This window comes from Haliotis rubra, unplaced genomic scaffold (assembly GCF_003918875.1).
Source record: "Haliotis rubra isolate DU_JTF1 unplaced genomic scaffold, ASM391887v1 Scf5, whole genome shotgun sequence".
In the NCBI taxonomy this organism is placed as follows: Eukaryota; Metazoa; Mollusca; class Gastropoda; order Lepetellida; family Haliotidae; genus Haliotis; species Haliotis rubra.
The window spans coordinates 5,486,698-5,508,979 of record NW_025767190.1 but is presented as its reverse complement, the minus strand read 5'-3'; the positions used below and the strand labels follow the sequence as shown (position 1 = coordinate 5,508,979).

At 38.6% G+C, this 22,282-nt stretch overlaps 2 protein-coding genes across 2 annotated transcripts in view; both read right to left on the bottom strand.

The window, feature by feature from the left end:
- Positions 1 to 4,721: 4,721 nt before the first annotated feature.
- LOC124291750 (tripartite motif-containing protein 54-like) overlaps positions 4,722 to 22,282 on the bottom strand; it is a 42,789-nt gene continuing 25,228 nt past the window's right edge. The window contains exon 11 of the mRNA XM_046728822.1: positions 4,722 to 5,852. The gene's annotated coding sequence lies outside the window, so the exon portion shown is untranslated. The remainder of the gene's footprint in view (positions 5,853 to 22,282) is intronic.
- On the bottom strand, positions 6,905 to 15,376 carry LOC124291772 (tripartite motif-containing protein 59-like). Its single transcript, XM_046728843.1, has 6 exons — positions 15,029 to 15,376; positions 14,314 to 14,409; positions 9,383 to 9,631; positions 8,883 to 8,914; positions 7,158 to 7,322; positions 6,905 to 6,967 (listed from the first exon to the last, which is right to left on the bottom strand). The coding sequence occupies exons 1-5, from the start codon at positions 15,374 to 15,376 to the stop codon at positions 7,235 to 7,237; spliced, it is 813 nt and encodes a 270-aa protein (XP_046584799.1). The 3' UTR covers positions 6,905 to 6,967; positions 7,158 to 7,234.

Below are 22,282 nucleotides of genomic sequence, written 5' to 3'. Positions count from 1 at the left end.
ATATATTTCTTCAGGTAAAAAGGTCAAATTTTCATTTAAATTAAGCTTCCAAGATAAATAGGAGTGATCAGATACATGACGTGGATCCCGCACACACACGCGTAATTAAATCGCTAGCAAGCCTTACAGTAAAGTCTGAATAGTGCTGTAGTTCCTCATATGTTACCCTTGTGTCATTTAAGTTCGATCACTTAAGAACTGTCGTTGAATTTTCAAAGTTATATTCATATAATCTTATTTTCAAATCTCTTACTCCAAACTTGTTTATTTATGTCAAACATTTAAAAACATCCAGGTATTTTTGCTGCGTTTCACAATCGCGGCATGGCTGCCCTCTCATTGTCAGCACAAGTGACCCAGAAAGCTACGTCACATAAGTTCGATCATATGATTGGCTGGCTTGTCATGTAAACAAGATGACTTCAGAGTTAAAGCAGTCCCAAGTAATTTTATGGTTATTTATGTCCATGAAACGTTAATTTTATGTTTCAATACTTCTAAAAACGATGAAAAGTCACAAATATTCAGCTTATATACACGTATTATGCAGGGAGTTATTCTTCAGGCTCATCGTGACGGGCACAAAACCTCAGAATGTTGACAAACACCACGAACTGGCTTGCAGAAACGTAAATGTGTTCTGTACTGACATGTAGGGTGGGTACATTGTGTCCAGTTGTATTTATCAATGAGGCAATAGCTCGAACCTCATCAGGTCCAAATTGACGGAAATTCTCAAAACGCATTAAGTTTTCTATAAGAAATGGCCCTTACTTATTTCCAAAGTTTTAAATTTTGACAAGGATTTCACGTGTCTGGACATGTGACAATTAGACCTGCAACGTAAACAAACAGAAGACAGGTGTGCTGTCAATTTATAACGTGTGAAATAAATACTGTTTACATTGTATTTGAGCTGATAAAGTTACATTATTGATCTAAAGTAGTTGTTTGCTGAATATGAGCTATAACTTACGTTTGGTAACTTGACACGAAACATTTTCCGGTCAAAGCTGCAGATATCGTCAGTTATCGCTAAGTATCGCGACAATTACCATACAAAATGTGTGATCGAAGTTGTATGACTTGACTATATTAATAAAATAATCTACAACAGCTTTGCCACGTGTAGAAACAGACGTATAGTGTTTTGGGCACCATTTCGACCATTGATGAGACTCATGTTAGATCTAATCATAAAGCCACTTAAACGTTCGCCATGCTTGTTTCCAGTGAAATCAAGCACGTTCCTCTTCGGATACTATCTACACCTTCTATAGAGTCTAGCCAGTTACCACACCTGCTATTGAAGGCACTGCATATTGACACGACACCAGGCTTTTGATATTGGGAAATAGTGTTCAGCATTCAAGATTGTTTTATTGTTTTATTGTATGCTGAACATTTTTGTACATGAACAAACAAAGCATTCATATTTACCATAGTAAACACATACGATGTAAGGTCACAAGAGATAATTTAATGTGACAATGTGGTTGATTAGATCAATGTAAACATAATGTTTAAATCCACATCTTACTAGCACTTATTCTTCACCGGCATATGGACATTGTGAAACAGATTAATTCAGTTTGAGGTTATATGAAACTCAATCAGCATCTTGCAACACATCAATTTGCCCATTGTATAGTATTTCTCTGTATCTGGTAAGCCTTTGTTGTATATTTTCACACCCTTTCTTCATTTCCTAAAGGAAAGTGTGAAGCTACTTTTCGTTACTGTGAGCATTCCACTAAATGAAAATATAACAACAGGTAACGAAACACTCTGCGTATGACATTTTATAATAAATAATGATATGTGTATTTATAATGCGCTGAATTCCACACATAAAGCATGCTCAAAGGGCTACATATTTACAAATATTTACAAAGCAAAGGTTTTGCTAGAACGAGCGTGAAATCTTTGGAAAGTTAAGTTATAGATTGTAATATTTTCTGAAAAGATGGGTTTTCAGGGAACTATTAAATGAGTCAGTGGATGGAGACATTTTGAGTTCAGTCGGGAGTTGATTCCACAACTGTGGAGCACCATAGCTGAAGGAGCGAAACCCGAATGCCCGGAGTTTCTGTCTGGGAATGGTGAGAAGGTGTCTATATGCCGATCTTAACATTCTGGAAGGATGTACTTGGTGACTAGCTCAACAAGGTAGCCTGGAGCCGTAAGATGGTAACACTGGTAGGCAAGACTCAGGACCTTCAATTCCATTCTGGCTCTGATTGGTAGCCAGTGAAGAGACTTAAGAACAGGAGTTATGTGGATCCTAGAGAGAATTTTGCTGACAAGTCAAAGTCAAAGTCAAAGATCTTTATTATGCATGAAGGCCACCGGCCCATAAACATATAACATATGTACAATCAAAATATATTGGAAACATGATGTAAAACAATTAAGAGTTTAACAAAGTCTGTTTCTTTTTATAAGCAGTATATATGAATTTGCATAGATTTAATAATGCTTCATTTGAAGGAGAAGTTAGCAGGCTTTTGAATATAAATATATTTGGAATGCGGTTGTAAATATGTGGAAAATAATAGAATCTTTCTTCAGAATAATATTTGCATACTAAAAGAAAATGGAATTCATCCTCTATACCGAGTTTACAGACAGGACATGTGCGTAGAGATACATCAATATTCAACCATCTTCCTTCATTTATTTTTAATCGTAATAGGCCTGCTCGGAATTTTATAAGAATATTACGATATTTGTTTTCGTGTATAGCATTTAAATATTTTTCCGGTTCTAGTAAACACTTACATTCTCTATATAAATTGTAGCGTGAACTGTTGTCGAGAGTACAATGCCAAGATTGGTAGAACATATTTACACATACATCTTTAAAACATCTAAGAAAATCAACCATATTGCTTACACTTTGTGCTAACCATACAAAGCCAAATCCATGTGAAAAACATATATTACGTCTATGAGAAGCATAATTATTTTGCCCAATGTTATCTAAATATACTGACAATGTCATATGATTTTTTGGGTATTCTACCAGAGTGCATCCCCGTAAGCTTTAGCCAATATTTAATAACTCGACAATATTTAATAACTCGACTCGACAAGGCATATATATATACAAAGAATATCGTCCACATTCACCATATATTATAACATTAGGCGTTTGTAATCCTACATTTAGAAATCTCTTACATGCAAGCAAATGAACTTTTTAAATATTCTCATAGCGGCTAATCCCCCATACTACCGCACCATAAAGTAAAATTGGTTGAATTTGTGAATCAAATATTTTAAAGAATACCCTAGGATCAACCACATCAATCTTTCGTAAGTTATATAGTATTTGTAACAATGCTCTTTTTCCTCTCAGTGCTAGATCGTCTGTACATTTATTAATTTTAAACGTGGATGAAAATATAATACCAAGATATCTATATGAATTCACAACGTCAATAACAGAGTCTTTATAATACCATATTTCTTTAGCTGATAATCGCCCACCCCTTCTAAAAACAACAATATTGGTTTTATCGAGGTTAACGTCAGGTTCCCATTTATCAGAATATGATTCTAAGATATTCAATTGTTTTTGTAGTCCCGAAGTAACGTCAGATATGAGAATGACATCATCTGCAAAAAGTAATAGCAATATCTCTAAAAAATCAGAAAACAGCTGTACACCAAATTTACCACTTTCTACAATATCAGTACACAGTTCATCAATAAAAAAGGAAAAAAGAAGTGGACTTAAAATACACCCTTGTCTTAGACCAAATGGTCAATCAAAATAATCTGTATAAACATTATCATTGCATCTTACACATGCTTTAACAGATACATATATACTTTTTATTGCAGCCAACATTTTGCCATTTAATCCAGAGTTATGAAGACAGTACCAAAGTTTATATAGTGAGACGGAATCAAAAGCTTTCTTAAAATCTACGAAGGCAACATATAATTTCTTCTATTTTCTTGATAATCATTTCTGAATTATTGCATTTAAAGTGAAAACGTGATCAGTTGTAGAATAATCTTTTCTAAAACCGGCTTGAAATTCAGGTATTTTATCTCTTATCGTAGCCCAAGTTGTAAGTCTGGTACGAAGAATCCGTGTATATATTTTGATGAGTACACTTAAAAGGGAAATCCCTCTGTAATTATCGGGATTACTTAGGTCACCCTTTTTATGTATAGGAATTTATAATTGCTTTAGTCCAGTTTACAGGGAAAACAACTTTTTGAAACAATGTATCAAAAAGTTTTCTAAGAAATAATAAATAATATGTGTAGAACATGTAAGCATTTCTACAATTATACAGTCATTACCTGGAGATTTACCTCTTTTTAGATCATCTAAGGCTGATATAATTTCAGAATCAGTGAACTCACATTCAAGAATAGTAGCATCAATATCATCAACACAATCCTTAACATCTTGACATTTCCAAGTTACTGTATCACTGAGCACAGGTCTATTAAAAACCGTGTTAAAATGATCAAGCCACACATCTTTATTGATCTGAGGTGAAAACTTATTTCCTCCAGAGATGGATCGGAGCTCTTTCCAAAATAAGTCGAGCTCCAGAGTTTTGTACTTTCTGGAGTTTTGATAGAAGTTTTTCGGAAAGTCCATAGAAGATGCTATTACAGAAGTCAGTCTTTGAGAGAACCAGCTGCCGCTGTAGTAAGGGAGCTTCCGATGCTGCTAATGTTCCTCAAATGGAAGTAACAGGATTTGCAGACTGTGTCAATATGAGCTTTCAAAGAGAGATCAGAGTCCAGATGAAGTCCAAGGTTTTTTACGGTTTTCGAAAATGGAATGACAGTGTTGCAAACTGTGACTGAGTTAGTCATCACTTGATGAAGATACTTCTTAGTGCCGACAAGCAACGCCTCTGTTTTCGTCTCATTCAGTTTGAGCAAATGTGTCGTCACCCATGTTTTTACGTCACTTGTACACTCTGACAGTCGCTCCCACATTCGATCTGCTGTACTGGGATTGCACGAATCAGACAACTGGGTGTCATCAGCATAACAATGGTGGATCACATAGTGTGTACTGACTACATCTCCTAGATCTCTGGTGTAAAGCTTAAACAACACTGGTCCCAGAACCGATCCTTGTGGTACTCCACAGGATAAAGGGATTTTCTTAGATGCATGATTATTTATGATAGCTGACTGCTGTCGATTGCTGAGGTACAAAACAAACCATGATAGTGCCATTCCGGTTACTCCAAATGAAGACTCAAGTTGTCTCAGAAGTATATTGTGGTCAAGAGTGTCAAAAACGGCTGACAGGTCAAGAAGTACAAGGAGGACAATCTTTCCGCTGTCAACCGAGCAAAGCAAATCATTCGTGACACGAAAAAATTATTTTCTGCCACTAACAATCATAAGACACTTCACTCTATACTGACACATAACATCGAATACCATATACGTATTGTGGACAGAGAGCTACCCTTTGTGACTCTCTACAGCCGGTATGTGTTCATACATCAGTGTTCTGTGATCGAAGTTAAAGCAATATCATTTCGAGATCAACATACACATCCACAAAATTTAATATTGATATGGATTTTATTGTGATACCTTGCTATGCAGGCCAGCTTCATCATTTTGCCGGTTTCAGTTGTGAAGAATGAAAGGAAACTGGGTCCACAACAGTGCTTGTTCCCTGAGAACTGACCGGGTGTTGCTGAATATCAGTGTTGTGTATTTATTCCCAGTAGTTCAATGTGATGATGTACACGTGAGGTGTTGCTCTATTAATGATACACATAAGCAAAGAAATCATTAAATTTCAAACTCCACGGTCAAGGTAGGCGTCATCACTTCAGAGTATTCCTTTAAGTTTCATTTCGATAGTACGGATGGAAATTCATGGACATTTGAATCCAGTTCTAAGGACGTTCTAACCTTGTCTTCATTTGCAATAGACGCTACGGCAGTGACCGATGACAAGGTCATGTCCTCAAAAGTATGGAGAACCGTGTTCTCATCGACGTCAATGATCCTGAACATCTTATTCGGAAAGTCGACATTGAAGCCAAGTTTGAGATGCTCCCTTCTACGGCGTCTTATACGTTTGGCTACCTCATGACATTGCGTTGGTGACTTCTTTGGGCCATCCCAGAAATCGATGACAATGTTTGATGAGTCAGGATCTTTGAGTAGACTGCAACAGAGGCAATGGTAGTTTTTACACAGTGGTGAATAGACGTCTTCCTTTCCAGGTTTGCATATTCCGAGGATCGTGATTATGTTGTCGTCGTCGTCGAGATGACTCAGGATAGCGAATGTAACAAGGATCTCCCAATATACATTCTTCCCTTGTAAGATAATGTGTGAAGCTATGCCACGTACGTTCCTCCAGTTACCGGAATTGTGGGCACATTCACCTCGGATCTCTTCATCCTCCCATCGCTCGTCCGTCACCAACAAACAGTCCTCGGATATCGCAAGTGATGAATCGCAGTAATCTGGATCCCACTCAAAGTTTGCACCTGATAGAATGCATGCAATTGGTAAACGATCAATCGATAATGACATTATCAAAACGTTTTCACATCCTCATATGGCAAAGTCTAACCAATGGTAAAAACAGCCTCTGATGTCTGTAATCACAAAGCAATGATTAATGCAAGGATCCCTGTATTCAACACAACTAAATATCAACCAACTGAGGTGAGTATTTCTTAAGGAGGTTAGGTCTTTCTCTTCAACAAAATGCATCACTACAAATAAATGAATGGGTTTTTGTGGTGTTTGGCTAATTGAGCATGAAACACATAACTTATTGTGACACTTTGTCTGCATGCGGGGGACAGTGTATGAAGGTAACAAAACAAAGTTTAGAACAAACCTTCGATGACGTTGTAAGTTGGTGTCCAGAGGAATTGTGTATTTCCAGTTTCACTTTCTGCAGGAACAACCTCTTCATCAGTGGAAACTCCCTTTTGACTGTGATCTAAATCACGAGGGAGAAAAGATTTCACATAAACTGTCACTAATGTGAACTGAACCAAACTGTGAACAATATTTGGCCATAGTTTGTACATATTTGATTCGCAAAACTGGGGCTTTAAGTAAGAGATACAGAACCTAAAAGAATGACGTCAACGATCAAATCTTAAGTTTATATCATGGCTACTACACACCCGTCGACGTGTCCTCGTTGCTAGGGCCTAAGGTCGTTTTAGTTGGGTCCAGTGAGGAACCAAGCAGTGCTCTGAAATCAGCTCTTAGATTCTCTGCGAAACTCTTCACCATATGTAGAAAAGGGCACTCCCAAACAAAATGTCACTTCATTCACTCTTGCCAGTCTGCAATGGAACCAAACGTCAACGTGTGAGTGTTTAAAGTGTGAATATATAATTACCTAATTTACTGGAATGAAATCACTAGTTGCTAGTGTTTCAAACATCCCTGTATCTATAACCGAACGATAAAAAACTGTTTTCAGACTGTTACTCTGTATCCCTGAAATTTACACAATTGCAAATAGCATATGTCAAAATAACCCACATCGGCCTAACTGGGCGTTCAGTTGGATGCCTATTCGGATATCCAGAAAAGCATGTTTACTCGTAAAATCGGGCAAAACTTTGAAAAAATACAAATAGTTGCAGAAAACAATAGATCAGACTATAGATGACAATTAGGTCGCTGAGCTAGGTATGACGACGGACCGTCGATTCACCTGGCGTGAAATGCATGTGCTGCCTACAAGTACAAGGGGTCATCTCAAACATATTTTATGCTTTTTCAACATATGTTGAATATGTCTCATCTATTGATTAACATCTTACGTGTCTTTCTTTCATAAAGTATATTATATAGAACAAACTTTATGGATAACAACTTCTTTTATTCGTGAGTGCGACGTTTCGATACAGATTCTTGTACCGTTGTCAAGCATAATGGGACATGAAGAAGGGGGAGTATATATATATACTGGATGTAACAATGTAACAAAGAAAGCAACATCATTAACATAATTGGCTAGGCAGAAAGCTGATGAAGCCAGAGAGTAGACAAATAGTTTCAGTACTAAAGTTATTATTTTTTACGTTAGTTATCGTTTATAATGAAGCTAAGTCTAATTTCCAAATGGGCATTTAAAAAGTGTCATTTGTAACACGTCATCACACACTAATTTGCATAAAGCCATGGTCTGTTACAAATAAGTCGCTTTGGACTTTCTGCACTAACCTCTCCTCAGTAAAGTCCCTTTTCTCCCTATCACTGACATTGTAGGTAGGCCGAACTTTCACATATTAACTACATAAATTGTGGATATAAATGCGAAAAAATAGGGGGTTTTCTTAGTACTTAAAGTACTTTACAACTGTGACTTTACTATACTACAATTATGCATTTGATGTAATATAAACGTATGGTAGAAATGGAAACGTCACATTATGGTTGAAAACAAGCACAAAATCAGAACGTTACTAGTGCATATTGAGCCCCACTACATCTGAAGTAAAAATGCTGATTTAAGGCCAGAGGTGATGTCTGTTTGCCATATTGCATACGGATTGAAACATCTTACCATATTAGAGCTATAAGAAACTGTATATCCAGATTATACGTGGACTTCAGCAACCCATGCTTGTCGTAAAAGGCGACTAACGGGATAGGGTGGTCAGGCTCGCTGACTTGTTGATACATATCATTGTATCCCAATTGTGTAGGTCGATGCTCATGATGTTGACCACTGGATTGTGTGGTCCAGACTCGATTATTTACAGACCACCGCCATATAGCTGGAATATTGCTGAGTGCGGCGTTAAACACAAACAAACGAAAAGAAACGAAACTAAAAGAACCTCGACATTACTTCCTGACATTAAAGCTCCGGACCTCATTTACATACTCACCGCTGTGTCTGTGTCAAGACGTCGTCCACCACCTGAAATAGTGTGTTTGTCGTCAATGTCGGTAGGGATCGGTTAGAATTTAGAAAGGAATTAATACAATTGAAGAGATTATACACACATTCAATTTATGCATACACAGATTTTGTGTATTTTGTGGTACCTTCTGTAGACATATTTTAACGCAATCACTTTTTTAACTTCTACAATTGCGACTTAAACGGGTGGGGGTAGGTGGTGGTGGTGTAATATTCTTGTCTATATCTGAATGTTTATTCCGTATATAGGCCACAGGCCCAGTATACATTTACATCATCATCAAGTCACATTGCAAAACAGAGGTTGCATCATATATTCTTGTCTATATGTCAATGGTAAACGAAATGGTGACCGGCGTATGGCCCCCACGACGGAGGAAAAGAATGTGAATGTCTGAATGCATGAACTGACTTGAGGATGTAAAACAATGAGCTGATAAATATTCTACGAACAGCTTTGTCTACCTGCAGGAAACTGACTTGACCGTCTTCTCCCTCCAGTTTCTGTTCATCCATTGTATGTGCAGCTGCAGTGATGCTGTCGACAGTGGAGATGTAGGACTGGAGTTGTTTCTGATACGTCTCAAAAGATGTCTTGTTGTCCGTTTTCAAGGATTCTATCTTTTCTAGAACTTCTTCTTTCCGTGATCGAAGACGACCCTCTATGGATTCAGCCAATGAATTGATAGCATCTTCTTGTTTCTGCATCTGTTCCTAGTGTATATGACAAACTGATGCATCCGTGTGTCTGGGTTAAACATATGTTTATACCAGCACAAGTGCATTTTAAAAAAATGCATGTCAATCCTTCTGGGTGTGTTATATGTAAATCGTTCAGATTCCAAGGCCATTTTCTCATTCTTAAATATATAACAAGTTTCAGAACGACATTATGGCTATTCTGCGTATTCTATACAAGTAAGTACCTTCTTTGAGTGGCCTTTTATAAGTTGGAACGTACAATATAGAACAAACATTTTGGATAACAATTTCTTTTATTTCAGCTAAACTACGCTATGAAACAGAACACCTGAAGAATGTCTTTGTTGAATGTAACCACTATCCATCCCAAATAGCCAACAGAAGCATTGCTACAACCCTGTCACCTCCTACGAAAAGACTCAAACCAGATTCAGCTCCCATCAAGATATCAATTCCCTACACTGTGTCATGCTTTACATCCAAACACTGTTAGGTATTTAACTATGTAATGAATTTCGTATCATAAAAAAAAAATGAAACTGGGCGTTATGAAAATATTGATCGGGAGAAAAGATATTGTATTTACTGTAATGAAAATAATGTAAATGTAATTGAAGATGATTACCATTTCGTTTTAATTTGCCCAAACCATGCAGTTCATCGAAAACATCTGATTAAAGCTTATTTTTGGAAGAAACCAAGTAAGTTGATTTTTTTGGAATTATTAAGAAACACATCTAAAGAAAAATATTGCAAAATTATGTAAATACATAAAGTAATGCACATAAGTACCGAAATGTTTTGTCCAGCCTCCTTTTGTAAATGTAAAAGATATGTATATTTCAATGGATAACCATATTCTATCATGTATGCAGTGTAAAATGATGACGAGGGGCATAGCCCAAGTCTTTACTGAATAAACAATCGAATCGAATCGAATCATCAAGATATCAAATCCCTACACGCAACACGCGTGTGTGTTATGCAACATGGACGTAAGTGCCTGCGCATTTGTTTATTCAGCTAATCTAGTTGAGCCCACAGGCCCTCGTGTCTTTGCGAGGATTAAAGATTTTATAAAATATTTTTTTTAAAATGTATTGTACTGTGAAGCATTTCGAGTCGGGAGTCATCTCAAAAGCAATATTTTTTAAATCATTAATCCTCGCAAAGACACGAGGGCCTGTGGTTGAGCCGTACGCCCCATTTTTGCTTGCTATGCGTTGTAATTAACATCTTTTAACACCTATGCTTGTACCCTCTTGTAAAGGAGTTTACTATCTTTACTGTCACTGTATCTGTTTTCATAAGGGCGTTTATGCCGCTCCAGCGTACATGGATATCACTTATTTTACCAGGTTTTTTGCTAACTACAAAATTGTACAAACTATTGTCTCAATATCCACCTATATCTATTTGTAGTAGAGCTCACGCTCTTCTTATACATGTATTCCCCTTCACTGTACATACGCTTACAAGTTACATATAGTCGTTTATGTACCCAAGTATTAGCACACTTCTTTGCTGGTCAGAGGCTAGATGCAAACTTTCAACTCGCGTCGTGTATTGTCCTCTGCGACGTCCGCGCGTTTATGCTGTAGCTGGACGTGGCCAGTTGTCCAAACGGTGGTATCTTCTTTTGCCAGTAGGACAAGTTGTTAAGGAGTAAGAGGATTATGAGGCATGGTCTACTAGGTTTGTTTAACTAATCCCACGCGGCCTTCGCCAGTGGAGGGAATGATTTTTGTTCAGTTAGTACATTGCCGTCCTCCTTACATCTCCATGTTCTCCATTCATCTCCATGTATACTATTAGTTACAAGATGTTTTGAAAGGGTGTACGGGACTGTAAGAGGCTGCCCTTCAGGAATAGGGAACTTCCACCCTTTCAAAACACCGTGTGACGACTTCATTACCCTTAAGATCTTTTTATTTAGCTTATCTTTAAACAACAACATTCAATCATCGGCAGAATGAGACGCAAAACGTTTCGCCATGATTTTTCCTGAACTGCCATAATGGGAGATAACTCTGGATGGCTTAGTTTATGATAAAAATGATCGATTTTGAGGTTTTGTTAACCCACGTTTTATTTTTGGATACATTTATTGACACAACCAAATAAGAAATTATGACAACAATTTTATTATTCTGTTTATACTCATAAATGTATACGCCAACTCTAAAATTTCGAAGCCATCAGCCGTTTGGCAGCCACATTCCATCTAAGGTCAAGGTCATCTGTACAACCCGTGTAGTGTGTCACATGACAGAATATTGACGGAGTGTACGGTTCGTTCACCCTGGCAAATCCACCTACATGGTTTGGTATGCTTTGGCTATCGACCAATCATAATTCGACAAATCTATCTTAAGGGTAATAAATCTCCATATATGGAGAACAGCAATAATTAACAATGTTGTTTTACTGGGTATATTGTGTGCCATGTCATGACAAGTCTTCACTTTATCCCATGATGGCAAATGCTTTGGTAAACGTTCACTTTGTTCCAGATGGGCCGAGGTGGCAGAAGTGCATAATCAACATAATCAAGTCGGAACAAAGTTTCACCGAAGTCACCATCCTTCAACTGACAGCAGGTGGCCATCTTCGACCCAGAAAACGAAAATACAGAAAACTTAAAGGTCACATGCAACGTAAAACACAACTTTGCAGATTCTGATACCTTTCGGTATGGACTTACCGAAACAAATCGTCAAAAATGCGAATTCAACTTATAAAGTTGAAAAATAACGCGATGAAAAAAAACGCGCGAAATCGGAGTTCAAACGTTTCACTAAATTTCCCCAGACTTTTCTGGGGAAAACGGGTTTCAACAGCTGGGCGGCGCTCATAGCATGTGCGCAGTGAAATAGGTTCGCGCAGCTTGGAAGCGGGTTGTCCGGTGAATACTCGGTGAAGGCTTTGGTGTGAGCCTTTTTTCTAATGTTTTGTTGATATCTCACAGGCGCAAGCTTTTTATATGTTATGACAGTAAATAAACTGTTTATATAATTTCATTTGTCTATTTCACCACACGTTCTTCTTACCGAGTCACTTTCTCAGTTCGATACTTAAAAGCAATGTCATTATTTAGCGTTGACAGAATTTCTAACTGTGATATAGATATGTCGTTGTCACAGACAAAACTCAATGTCTTGTTTTATTGACACCTGTGTGTCTGCCTGCCTGTCTGCTAATGACAATATTCAATACACAGCTGCTATCACTGACCACATGCAATTTGAACTTAACACCAATCAGGCTATACACCATAAACAAAAAGGCATTGATTTATGGCCCGAGTTCGGTGTCTGTCACATTATGTAATTACACAGACAGGCAGGTGTGATACTTGAACACATGACATGTTATGATGTCTGTTGATTGCAAAATGTTTTACACAAAAAATGAGCATGTATTTACAAAACCCAACATCTCTATATATACACACACAATGACCCGTGAGGGCATCTGCAAATGAACCAGCCGTTACACTTGAGTGCACACCCACCCGCTCTAACTGGGTTCGGTATCCCGGCTGCTTCGTTTCTTGGGAAGTAAACCGAAGTACACAATATTCCACTTTTGATTTGCGATTGTACGCTTATAATTTTGTTTATGTGTTTTTTCGTAACCAGCAATGTATATTATATGTCATGAATAAGTGATAATTGTGTTTTAATTATGTTTGATTTTTTGGTTGCATGTGACCTTTAACGATAGACTACAGTGAGAAAAAAGACCATCTTCGAGCAGGAAGGCTATGATAGATTATGGAGATGCTGTTTCTCATCTTGTTTGACTTTAAAGTCAATTATGTATGAACCATCATTGTGGACATTGATGATGTATGATTGTGATTGAGATTAGTACTTCATCAATTTCTTATATTTACAAAGTTACATAATGCTAAACATTCCCCCCCTCCCCGGTCGTTTCACAAAACCTAAAATCCCCCTTTAGAATAGTCTATGCAAGTTTTGTAATAGTTAATGGAAGACATCCTAATAACAATTCTAATGACTTCTCGTGGATTAAGTGTAATTGATTATCTGATTTGTGCACCTGATATGTTTGGAAGGTTTTCATCTTTTGTGGTGTGTAACTTTAGCATGTTTTCTGACCACGCCCCTCTACACGTAGAAGAGTCAACACGACCTCAACCTAACTCTGAAATCGACGCCGAACCCCAAGGTGAAGGTCAGCCACACGTCACTCACCGATGGCGCTCAGAACTCCTAAATGAAAGTCAAGCAGCTCCTGTCTCTAACACTGATAAACTAGATAGAAGTTTTAACAGAGATAATATTACATCCCAAAACTGCATGGATAGCAACATTGATAACGGAGATGTCTCTCTTGAGTGAAACCAAGCACTTGATAGCTGGCCAAAGTTGTTTATACTAGAAATCCAATTAAACATATTCCTAAAATTCTCAATAATTTCTGGTCATACTATATCTGTCTTTTACGCCTTTTGGCAACTCATTTGCTTCATCAGCTCACTGCCTAGCCAATTATGTTGATTAATAATTATGTTGTTTTCTTGGTTACATTCGGCATATTTACATATCCCTCTCTTCAATGCCATGTACCATTCGTGCATGACATTACAAGAATCTGTATCGAAACGCACTCACGAAATATTAAGAAGTTGTTATCCATAAAGTTTGTTCTAAGCAAGTAAGTACCTGTCTGTTACAGTGATCAACCAGTGCTGCTTTCAGTCTAGCTTCCTCCTTCGTGCGACTTCTTTCCAACTCCTGACGGCAAGTGGAGAGTTTGTCCTGGGGAAAGATAACGCTTGGTGTGAACAGTCACCAAGTGACGGTGATAATTTACCCAGATACCCTGGCAGTATACCTATAAAATCAAGTTCCAAAATGATTTGATAAAAAGAAAACAAGCTACACCTGAGAAACAGACAATCTAACCTTTGCAGATCAGTAATAACGGTGTTACTTTGAAACACTTCAAATAGTTTTGGTTTATTTAACAATACTTTAATATTCAATGTGTTACATGATATATCGATGTAATTTAAGTATACAAGAGGGCATATAATCTTACATACAAGACGGACATCCTTGTCGGATTGTATTTTCTTGTCACATCTTTTCTTACTAATTTTCGAGACAGTAGTTTTTATTCTCAGAGATAATTCGTATCCATTTTATTGATTCATGAGGTCAGTTTACTTTTAGATAAAACGGACTGTCTAACACCAAAGTTAGTGCCATCAAAAAAAGCGACAGCTTATTGAAATGTGAAAGGCAAGGTCACCAATACTCCAGATATAATCGTAAAAGCTGTTTCTTTTGAAAATCACGCGATTCAAATTGGCATGAAGAAGAACTTTCCAAAAGACATGTGTTTACACAGAAGTTCCGTGATCATTGTTATCACCTGCTGTTTTGTAATTTCAGTTTCTAAGTCCTCTGTGACGTGATAGCGATGTGTTGGCCATAGATCTCCACTCTTCACAATGACCCGACATGCCTTGCAGTACAGGCTTCTTTCATCCGATGATTCTTGTTCACGAGTTTCATCAGATGCCGGGACAGGGGACTGTCGGGGGGTCTCTTGGAACTTCCTACATATACTTGCTAGGGTGAAGTTTTTGGGTAGGCCATCAACACCCTCCAGGCCAAAGCTTGTTATTGCTCTACAGGCGGGGCAGGGCAGCGTGTTGCTTGAACGTGTGTCTAGGAAAGATGGGGAGTAGCTGTTATTGATCGTCAGTGACTGTTGCATGGCCTATCGATAAGTTTAAACCAGTATTCAGTGCACACAATTGTGGATTATAGATAAAATGGATAGAATTATCATTAAAACGCCCGCACGAGAGAGAGAGAAACATTATTTTATTACAGTGTCACGCAGATGTTTACATAATATATAAAATCTTCTGTATTACATATGAAACATCTGCCCGACCTTTACAGGCCTACGAGACACATAAAATCCATAAAACAATGCATAGATAAAATATACCTCTATTTAAGAAATACACTTCGCTCTACCACCATGTATAGTGTAATAAAACACACTATCGTACAGCCTCCTACAGTAAACTACTCCGTAGCACTCGTTTCTTGGTTTCCAGTTGCTTCATTCGGCTAACATCACCGGTGGAAAAATTGCGTTTATGTTTTTCGACGGATATAATGTCTCAGTTCGACACAATTAAACAGCGACACGGCAACGTTCGCAATGTTTACATTCCCACAATGCATTTAAGATGTAGAATGAATGAATTCACGTGTTTGTTATGAATGAAAAAATAGTTACGTCAGAATGTCACCTAATTGGTCATCGGTTATCCAATCAAATTGTTAGAATCTGAGGTCAAGTCGTAACGACACAGGTCAACGCGATACGACACTCATGTGACGTACGAGATTAGTATGCAACTCCCCATACGTTGACCTCGTGGGTAATAAACTAGGTTATCACATTCCATAATAAAAATAGTCTGGTCGACAGGCGTCATCAAGCTAAACTGACCTAATATCGGAATGTATATAACATTTCGGACGATAGAAAATGGACCTCGTCTTCAACTGCACTATTCTTACAATATTTACATAGCCGTTGTTCAAGAGGGGTTATAGGCCGTGAAAAACGACCAAGCTCAATCTCCAGAGTTAAAGTTCCACATCGTAGTTTGGCCAGGGTACTTCGTTGCAACCTATTGAAAATAGTGTGAACATACGTTGATACTGATAAAGAGGTCTTAAACAGACTGAACGTTCGTAGTTTGTTGCCGTTACAACAACTAGTATCATCCCATAGTTGTCAATACCAGTTAGAATCATCAATATCAAACAACTTCTCTTTTATGAAAATGAAATCCATTGGCAATTGCACCATAAATTACAACATGCAGCAATGAAGACATCGACTGGAACTCTAACGTTGTTGAGCATTTGAAAAAATGGCGGCTGGTAGGATGGGCAAAGGTCAAGGTCGAATGTCGTCACTCTCAATAGTGACGTCATCTGTTTTGTTCTATGACGTTTCCATATTTGTAAAAGGTGGGTCAGTAACCACTCCGTCGTTTGTTGTTAGCAGTAAATGCTTCAATGATGTTTGTTTGTATATTGTTTAACGCCGCACTCAGCAATATTCCAGCCATATGGCGGCGGTCTGTAAATAATCGTGTCTGGACCAGACAATCCAGTGATCAACATCACGAGCATCGATCTACACATGTGTCAACCGGGTCAGCGAGCCTGACAACCCAATCCTGTTAGTCGCCTCTTAGGACAAGAATGGGTTGCAGAAGACCAATCCGGATCTTCACGGGTAAAAGAAGTGAAGACATGAACATGTTCTTTTTAAAAGTCAAGTCCAGCAATGACGTCAGGTGAAGTCAAATCAGACAAAACACCGACCATCATGAAAACATTACATCTATTAGTGGTTATAGAAGCTTATATTAAAGCCTTAAAGTATTGAAGCTATTCGATGCAAACTGAAAATACGTTTTCACAACCGACCTCATGATTCCTCGGCTGTAGTGGATTTGACATGCAAATCTTTGAGACACTCCCTGCAGTACGAGTGCATGCATGACATCACGACAGGATCTTGGTATATTTGCAGGCATATTGGGCAGGTGAGCTCGCCTTCCATTGAAGACTTCTTGCAGCAGTGTTTAACGAGTCTCTGAAATGTATTTGAGCATACCGCTTTTTGTCACGTCTGAGTAAAAATGGGGGTGAAAAACACTTCAAATGAAGTGAAGATATCCAAATTCCATTGAATCGTCTAGATGGAAGCTTCTAGCGCACATTCCAACAGATAAAAAAGCTCCATAACAAGGATTTGTATTGACATTATTATTGTAATGAGTTTCCAAATGGAAACAAATACGTTATCTCACACATATATGCCACAATGAAAATATAAATCTAAAGCAATATATTTAGCAGTATGGCTAGGGGGTTGGTGTGTGATGGTGATGTTTATGGAGTATGCATGCACAATGTAAAAGAAATACGGGGTTTATCAGTCCCTCGTAAGGTTACTCGGGACTGATAAAACCCCGCACTTCCCGAGACACGATGTGATAACTTATAATGTCCATAACACAGGTAATGACACGATCTTTAGACACAACCTGCCACCCCTTATACCCGTCATAGACTAGGCAAGATCTAAAATAACTGAAGACATCCTTACAAATGATACTACATGTACTTTAGTTAAAACTATAAACAATCACAACTTCAAAAAGCAAATCTTAAATGAATCTACAGTTGCCACAGAAGTACAGCTGTCGATAATCACACGGTTTGGTGTTAACACTAACTTTTAAGTTATTCAACTTACACACGACATTAGGTAACGTGGCTGAACTATCAAGCACAACTGACTCATTTGAGACCATTCATAAACATGTAGAATGTGAACGACCCCCTAAAAGCAAGTGGACCCAGCCCCCTCCCCTATGCATGTCATGTACAAAATCAATGCCCCACCCCCAACCCTTCCCATAATTTTTAGCCATGAATTTTAAAATGTATATGTAAATATTGCTGACACCTCGACCTCGTACACGCACACGCACGCGTGCGCGCACACACACACACACACACACTGAGGCTGAAGGGGTCGTTGTCGGCACAGGTACTACAGAAACGTACCCGGTACCCCAAAAGGCGGACGAGTCCATATTCCGCAATCCAATACCGAAACCGCATGTAGTTGTTACCGTTCTACTGATTGCGAGTGGTATTCACATGCATCGCGTTACTGTGTATTTTCATTACTTACATAACGCAATCAAATGTATCTAATTACAACAGCATGACATTTCCGATCAAGAATACGACACAATGGGAATGGATCGTCCTAGGGTACGTTTCTTTATTATTATTATGGCCAGGGTACAGAAACGTACCTGGAGTACATATCTGTAGTACCCGTGCCGACAACGCCCCCTTCAGCCACACTGTCACAGCTATAAACGCTTTTGACCTGACACTAATATACACATACATATATTCGGCCTGGTACAACCATCAGCTCGCATGAACAGGGAAGAGATAAGCCCACCTGTTTCTACCACTCATCCTCCAGAAGTGAATTGCATTTAACATCTTACCTCCACCAATCGAAATCAGCTGAGAAACTTTGCACGCTCTGCGGTCTCCTACGTGTTTTATCCGTGTATCAATGGGGGCCATCTCAAACGTAATCTCAATCAATTACGTCAGAATTCGACTATGTGTTGTGCAACAATAACTGCATTGTGTTCCTGTTCTTAGTTATTCTCTTCCCACAGAGGTTTCTCCTGTCTTATCTTCCTACGTAACCTCTGTTCTAATACGGCCCTTTCATGGTGTGAGCGTTCAAGACTCGTGATTGGAGGCAATCAGATTTAGTTGTGCAATCAGCGACGTTGTTTCAAAAGTGATCATTCGCAAGGCCTCGGTAATTTCCGTATGCTTCGAGAAAAACTAAATTTCTTCCCCTGCGCGATGCGCAAACATTTCTTCTAGACAGAACTCAGTCATGTTATGGCGGATCAGTGGTGTCTCCATCGCCCTCGTTGACAACGGACAAGCTTGCCATTAAACGTCTTGTGTGTAACATCAACACAATTCCCCGGCAGATGGGGGATATTTGTGGCCCCACATTTGCTTGTGTTAGTCAAGTTGAATCTAAGTCGATGTAACACGTGTTCTGATTGGATAGAAAGAAGGGAGATAATTCGTGTTGCGATCTTTTGCCGGTAGGGAATTTTACGAGAACCGGGAAATATGGCCGTATTAGAACAGAGGTTTGTAGGAAGATATGACAAGTAACCTCTGTGGGAAGAGAATGAGTTATTGTGTGTACTCCTTTTTCCCAGAATTTAAGGGTTATTTCCTTTTAAGTTGGATTTAGACGAACTTCAAAAGATATCTCTCAAAAACATAGTTTACAAATTATTTACATACTGTCTCTTTAATGGGGTAAGGTCTCTGCTCAAACGAATTGAAGGTATTTAGGTGGTGTCACCAGGTACTACAGTCCGTTTGAGTCAGAAACGGAGCGATGAATTGCAAATTTTATCATTGTACAAAATTACCACATTAATATAAATAGTACACATGTTTATCATTTACTAATACCCAACAGCTTTCTTATATTTGAAAATTTGCTGGACTCCACCAAAAAAGTTGTTTAAGAACCTATCATCATTGAAAACGCAAGAGTTGTTATCTGTCGCGGCGGGGTAAAACTGTAGAAACGGAACAGCCAGTCATGGCGGGGTACATCTGTGTCATAGTCACGACTTAAAGGGATGACAAGTGGTGCCACAGTTACCTGTTGTAAGCCACCCCAACACCAGTAACATTTTTCAATGACGTTAGCTACCTTGTTGACACAGTTGTGCAAAGTTTCAATCGTGATTTTGTTAAGGGATTCCTAAAAGTTGTGATTGATCTGGCAACATCTGCTTTGACAATACCCCATATCATTTCAATGCGGTTAAGGTCACAGTGATAGGGTGGAAGTCGCAGAATACCGTGACCCTTACTTTTTATGTAACTGTCAACTTTGTAGAAAGGTTCACCTTTGTGGGTTTTTATGTTCTCATATAGCTGAGGCTTCGTTGACTTTGAAGGCCGTGCGATCTGAAATTTGTCGAGCCATGATATCACATCACCTTTTCGACTGTTCGATGTGGGGGCTTTACTGTCGGGGTCCTGCACGCTGTGGTATGGGGCATTGTTCATTACGATAAAAGACTTCTCTGGTAGAGCTGGTACCAACTTGTTTTTAACCCAATCGAGGAAAACCGCACCATTCATCTCGGAATGGTAGTCTCTGTTATCTGTGGACTTTGCCCTGAATACCAAGTCGCAGCCTGGGAGAAAGCCTTTGCTGGAGCAACCAGCATGGAGAATGATTAGTCTCTCTCCTTTCCCTAGAGGCAGCTTTCTACGTGACCCCTTATCACCCCCATCGGGTACCCACTGACTGCTGGCAGTGTGCGAGGCATTGACCCAGGTCTCGTCCAAGTACACTGTCTCGAACCCTTCCTCGCGCTTCTTCTTTATAACCAACCCTGAGAAACATATTTCTCAAGAGATGATATCAGGGCGTTCACAGAGTACTGACCTATTCTCCCCTGAAATTTTCTTATAACGATACCCGAAAGAGTGTAAGAGTCGCCAGAGTGTGTACTTTGATACTCTGAGGTTGTGTTCTTGCTTCAAATGCTTTTTTTAAATTTTCAGCGACATGTATTTGTTTTCAGAATAGAACTTGTTGATAGACTGCCTTACAAGGTTCTTTTGAAAGTTGTCCAAATGCTTTAATTTGTGTGAATTTGACACGACCCCTACCTCCTTCGCATCACCCTCACAATGTTTGTGTTCCAGAACATTTGTCAGTACCCTTGCTTACGGAATTTATGAATGGTATAAAATGGTTTGCCCCTTTCGGCTTCGAACAAATCGTACACTTTAATCATCAACTGTTTCACGTCAGCATTCAACATCATTTTTCATCAGGCATGTGTATCCCTAGTCTGTCTCACAGTCCCTGAACAACATTATTTTCCTTACTGCCTAGCCCTCTCTGCAGTGCTAAAGCCCCAAATAAAGCAAGTCTAGATTTCCTCAGGTTCTGAATCTCTGGTCTCCCTAGGGCTCCTTTTCAAAATAAATGGGCTTGTTTGTTACTATCAAAATTATATCAGAGACCATATATTCAGAGACTGAGCCTTAGTCTGAATCTCTGGTCTCCCTAGGGCTCCTTTTCAATATAAATGGGCTTGTTTGTTACTATCAAAATTATATCAGAGACCATATATTCAGAGACTAAGCCTTAGTCTAGTGTATCCCGTGCACGACGAGATAGTGGCTGTTTCGTTTCTGCAGTTTCACCCCACCGCGACAGATAACAACTTTTGCGTTTTCAGTGATGATAATTTCTTAAACAACTTTTTTGGTGGAGTCCGGCAAATTTTCAAATATAAGAAAGCTGTTGGGTATTAGTAAATGATAAACATGTGTACTATTTATATTTATCTGGCAATTTTGTACAATGATAAAATTTGCAATTCATCGCTCCGTTTCTGACTCAAACGTACTGTAACCTGAACGCCCCCTTGTGTCCACACATGTGCAGTGAGTGGACTGGATTAATGCTGACAATGACAACAATACACATGTTCATCCGTGTGTCGAATTTCCTACGACTATGTTCAAGCTTAATCGACTTATGTTCACTTAAATACGTTTAATACATTACCTTAGTTTGGGCCTGTGCCTGTCTTGCTTTTGAAGAGTTTACATTTACCGAGACCCTTACGGTAACAGCTAAATCGTTGATGTGGATATCTAATAACGCAGGTGATAACTAGCACCCTTCTTTGACTCCATAGCTGACATTAAACCACTCAGTTGTAACTCCCTAAAACCGTACACAACTGGACATTTTTGCATATTGCGGGTAGAGATTTTCTCATGTGTTCCGTTAGCCCTTGATCGTCCAGTTCCTCAAACAAAATAAATCTACTTATAGAATCATAAGTTTTTTAAAATCATTGAAGGCAGTAAATGTAGCATTCTCGTCCCACAGAGGTTACTTGTCCGGAGTCATATCTTCCTCTCTTTTCGGAAACCGTTTTGCTCCTCGGCGATTATAATATTTAAC

Bases quoted from the DNA above. Each gene is read 5' to 3' on its own strand.
- LOC124291772 (XM_046728843.1), bottom strand. From the start codon at position 15,376: ATGCAACAGTCACTGACGATCAATAACAGCTACTCCCCATCTTTCCTA. The intron at 14,410-15,028 runs GTGATAACAATG...ATCTTTCCCCAG, and splicing joins CTGAAATTACAAAACAGCAG to GACAAACTCTCCACTTGCCG. The intron at 7,323-8,882 runs GTGAGTATGTAA...GTTCCATTGCAG, and splicing joins GTCTTGACACAGACACAGCG to ACTGGCAAGAGTGAATGAAG.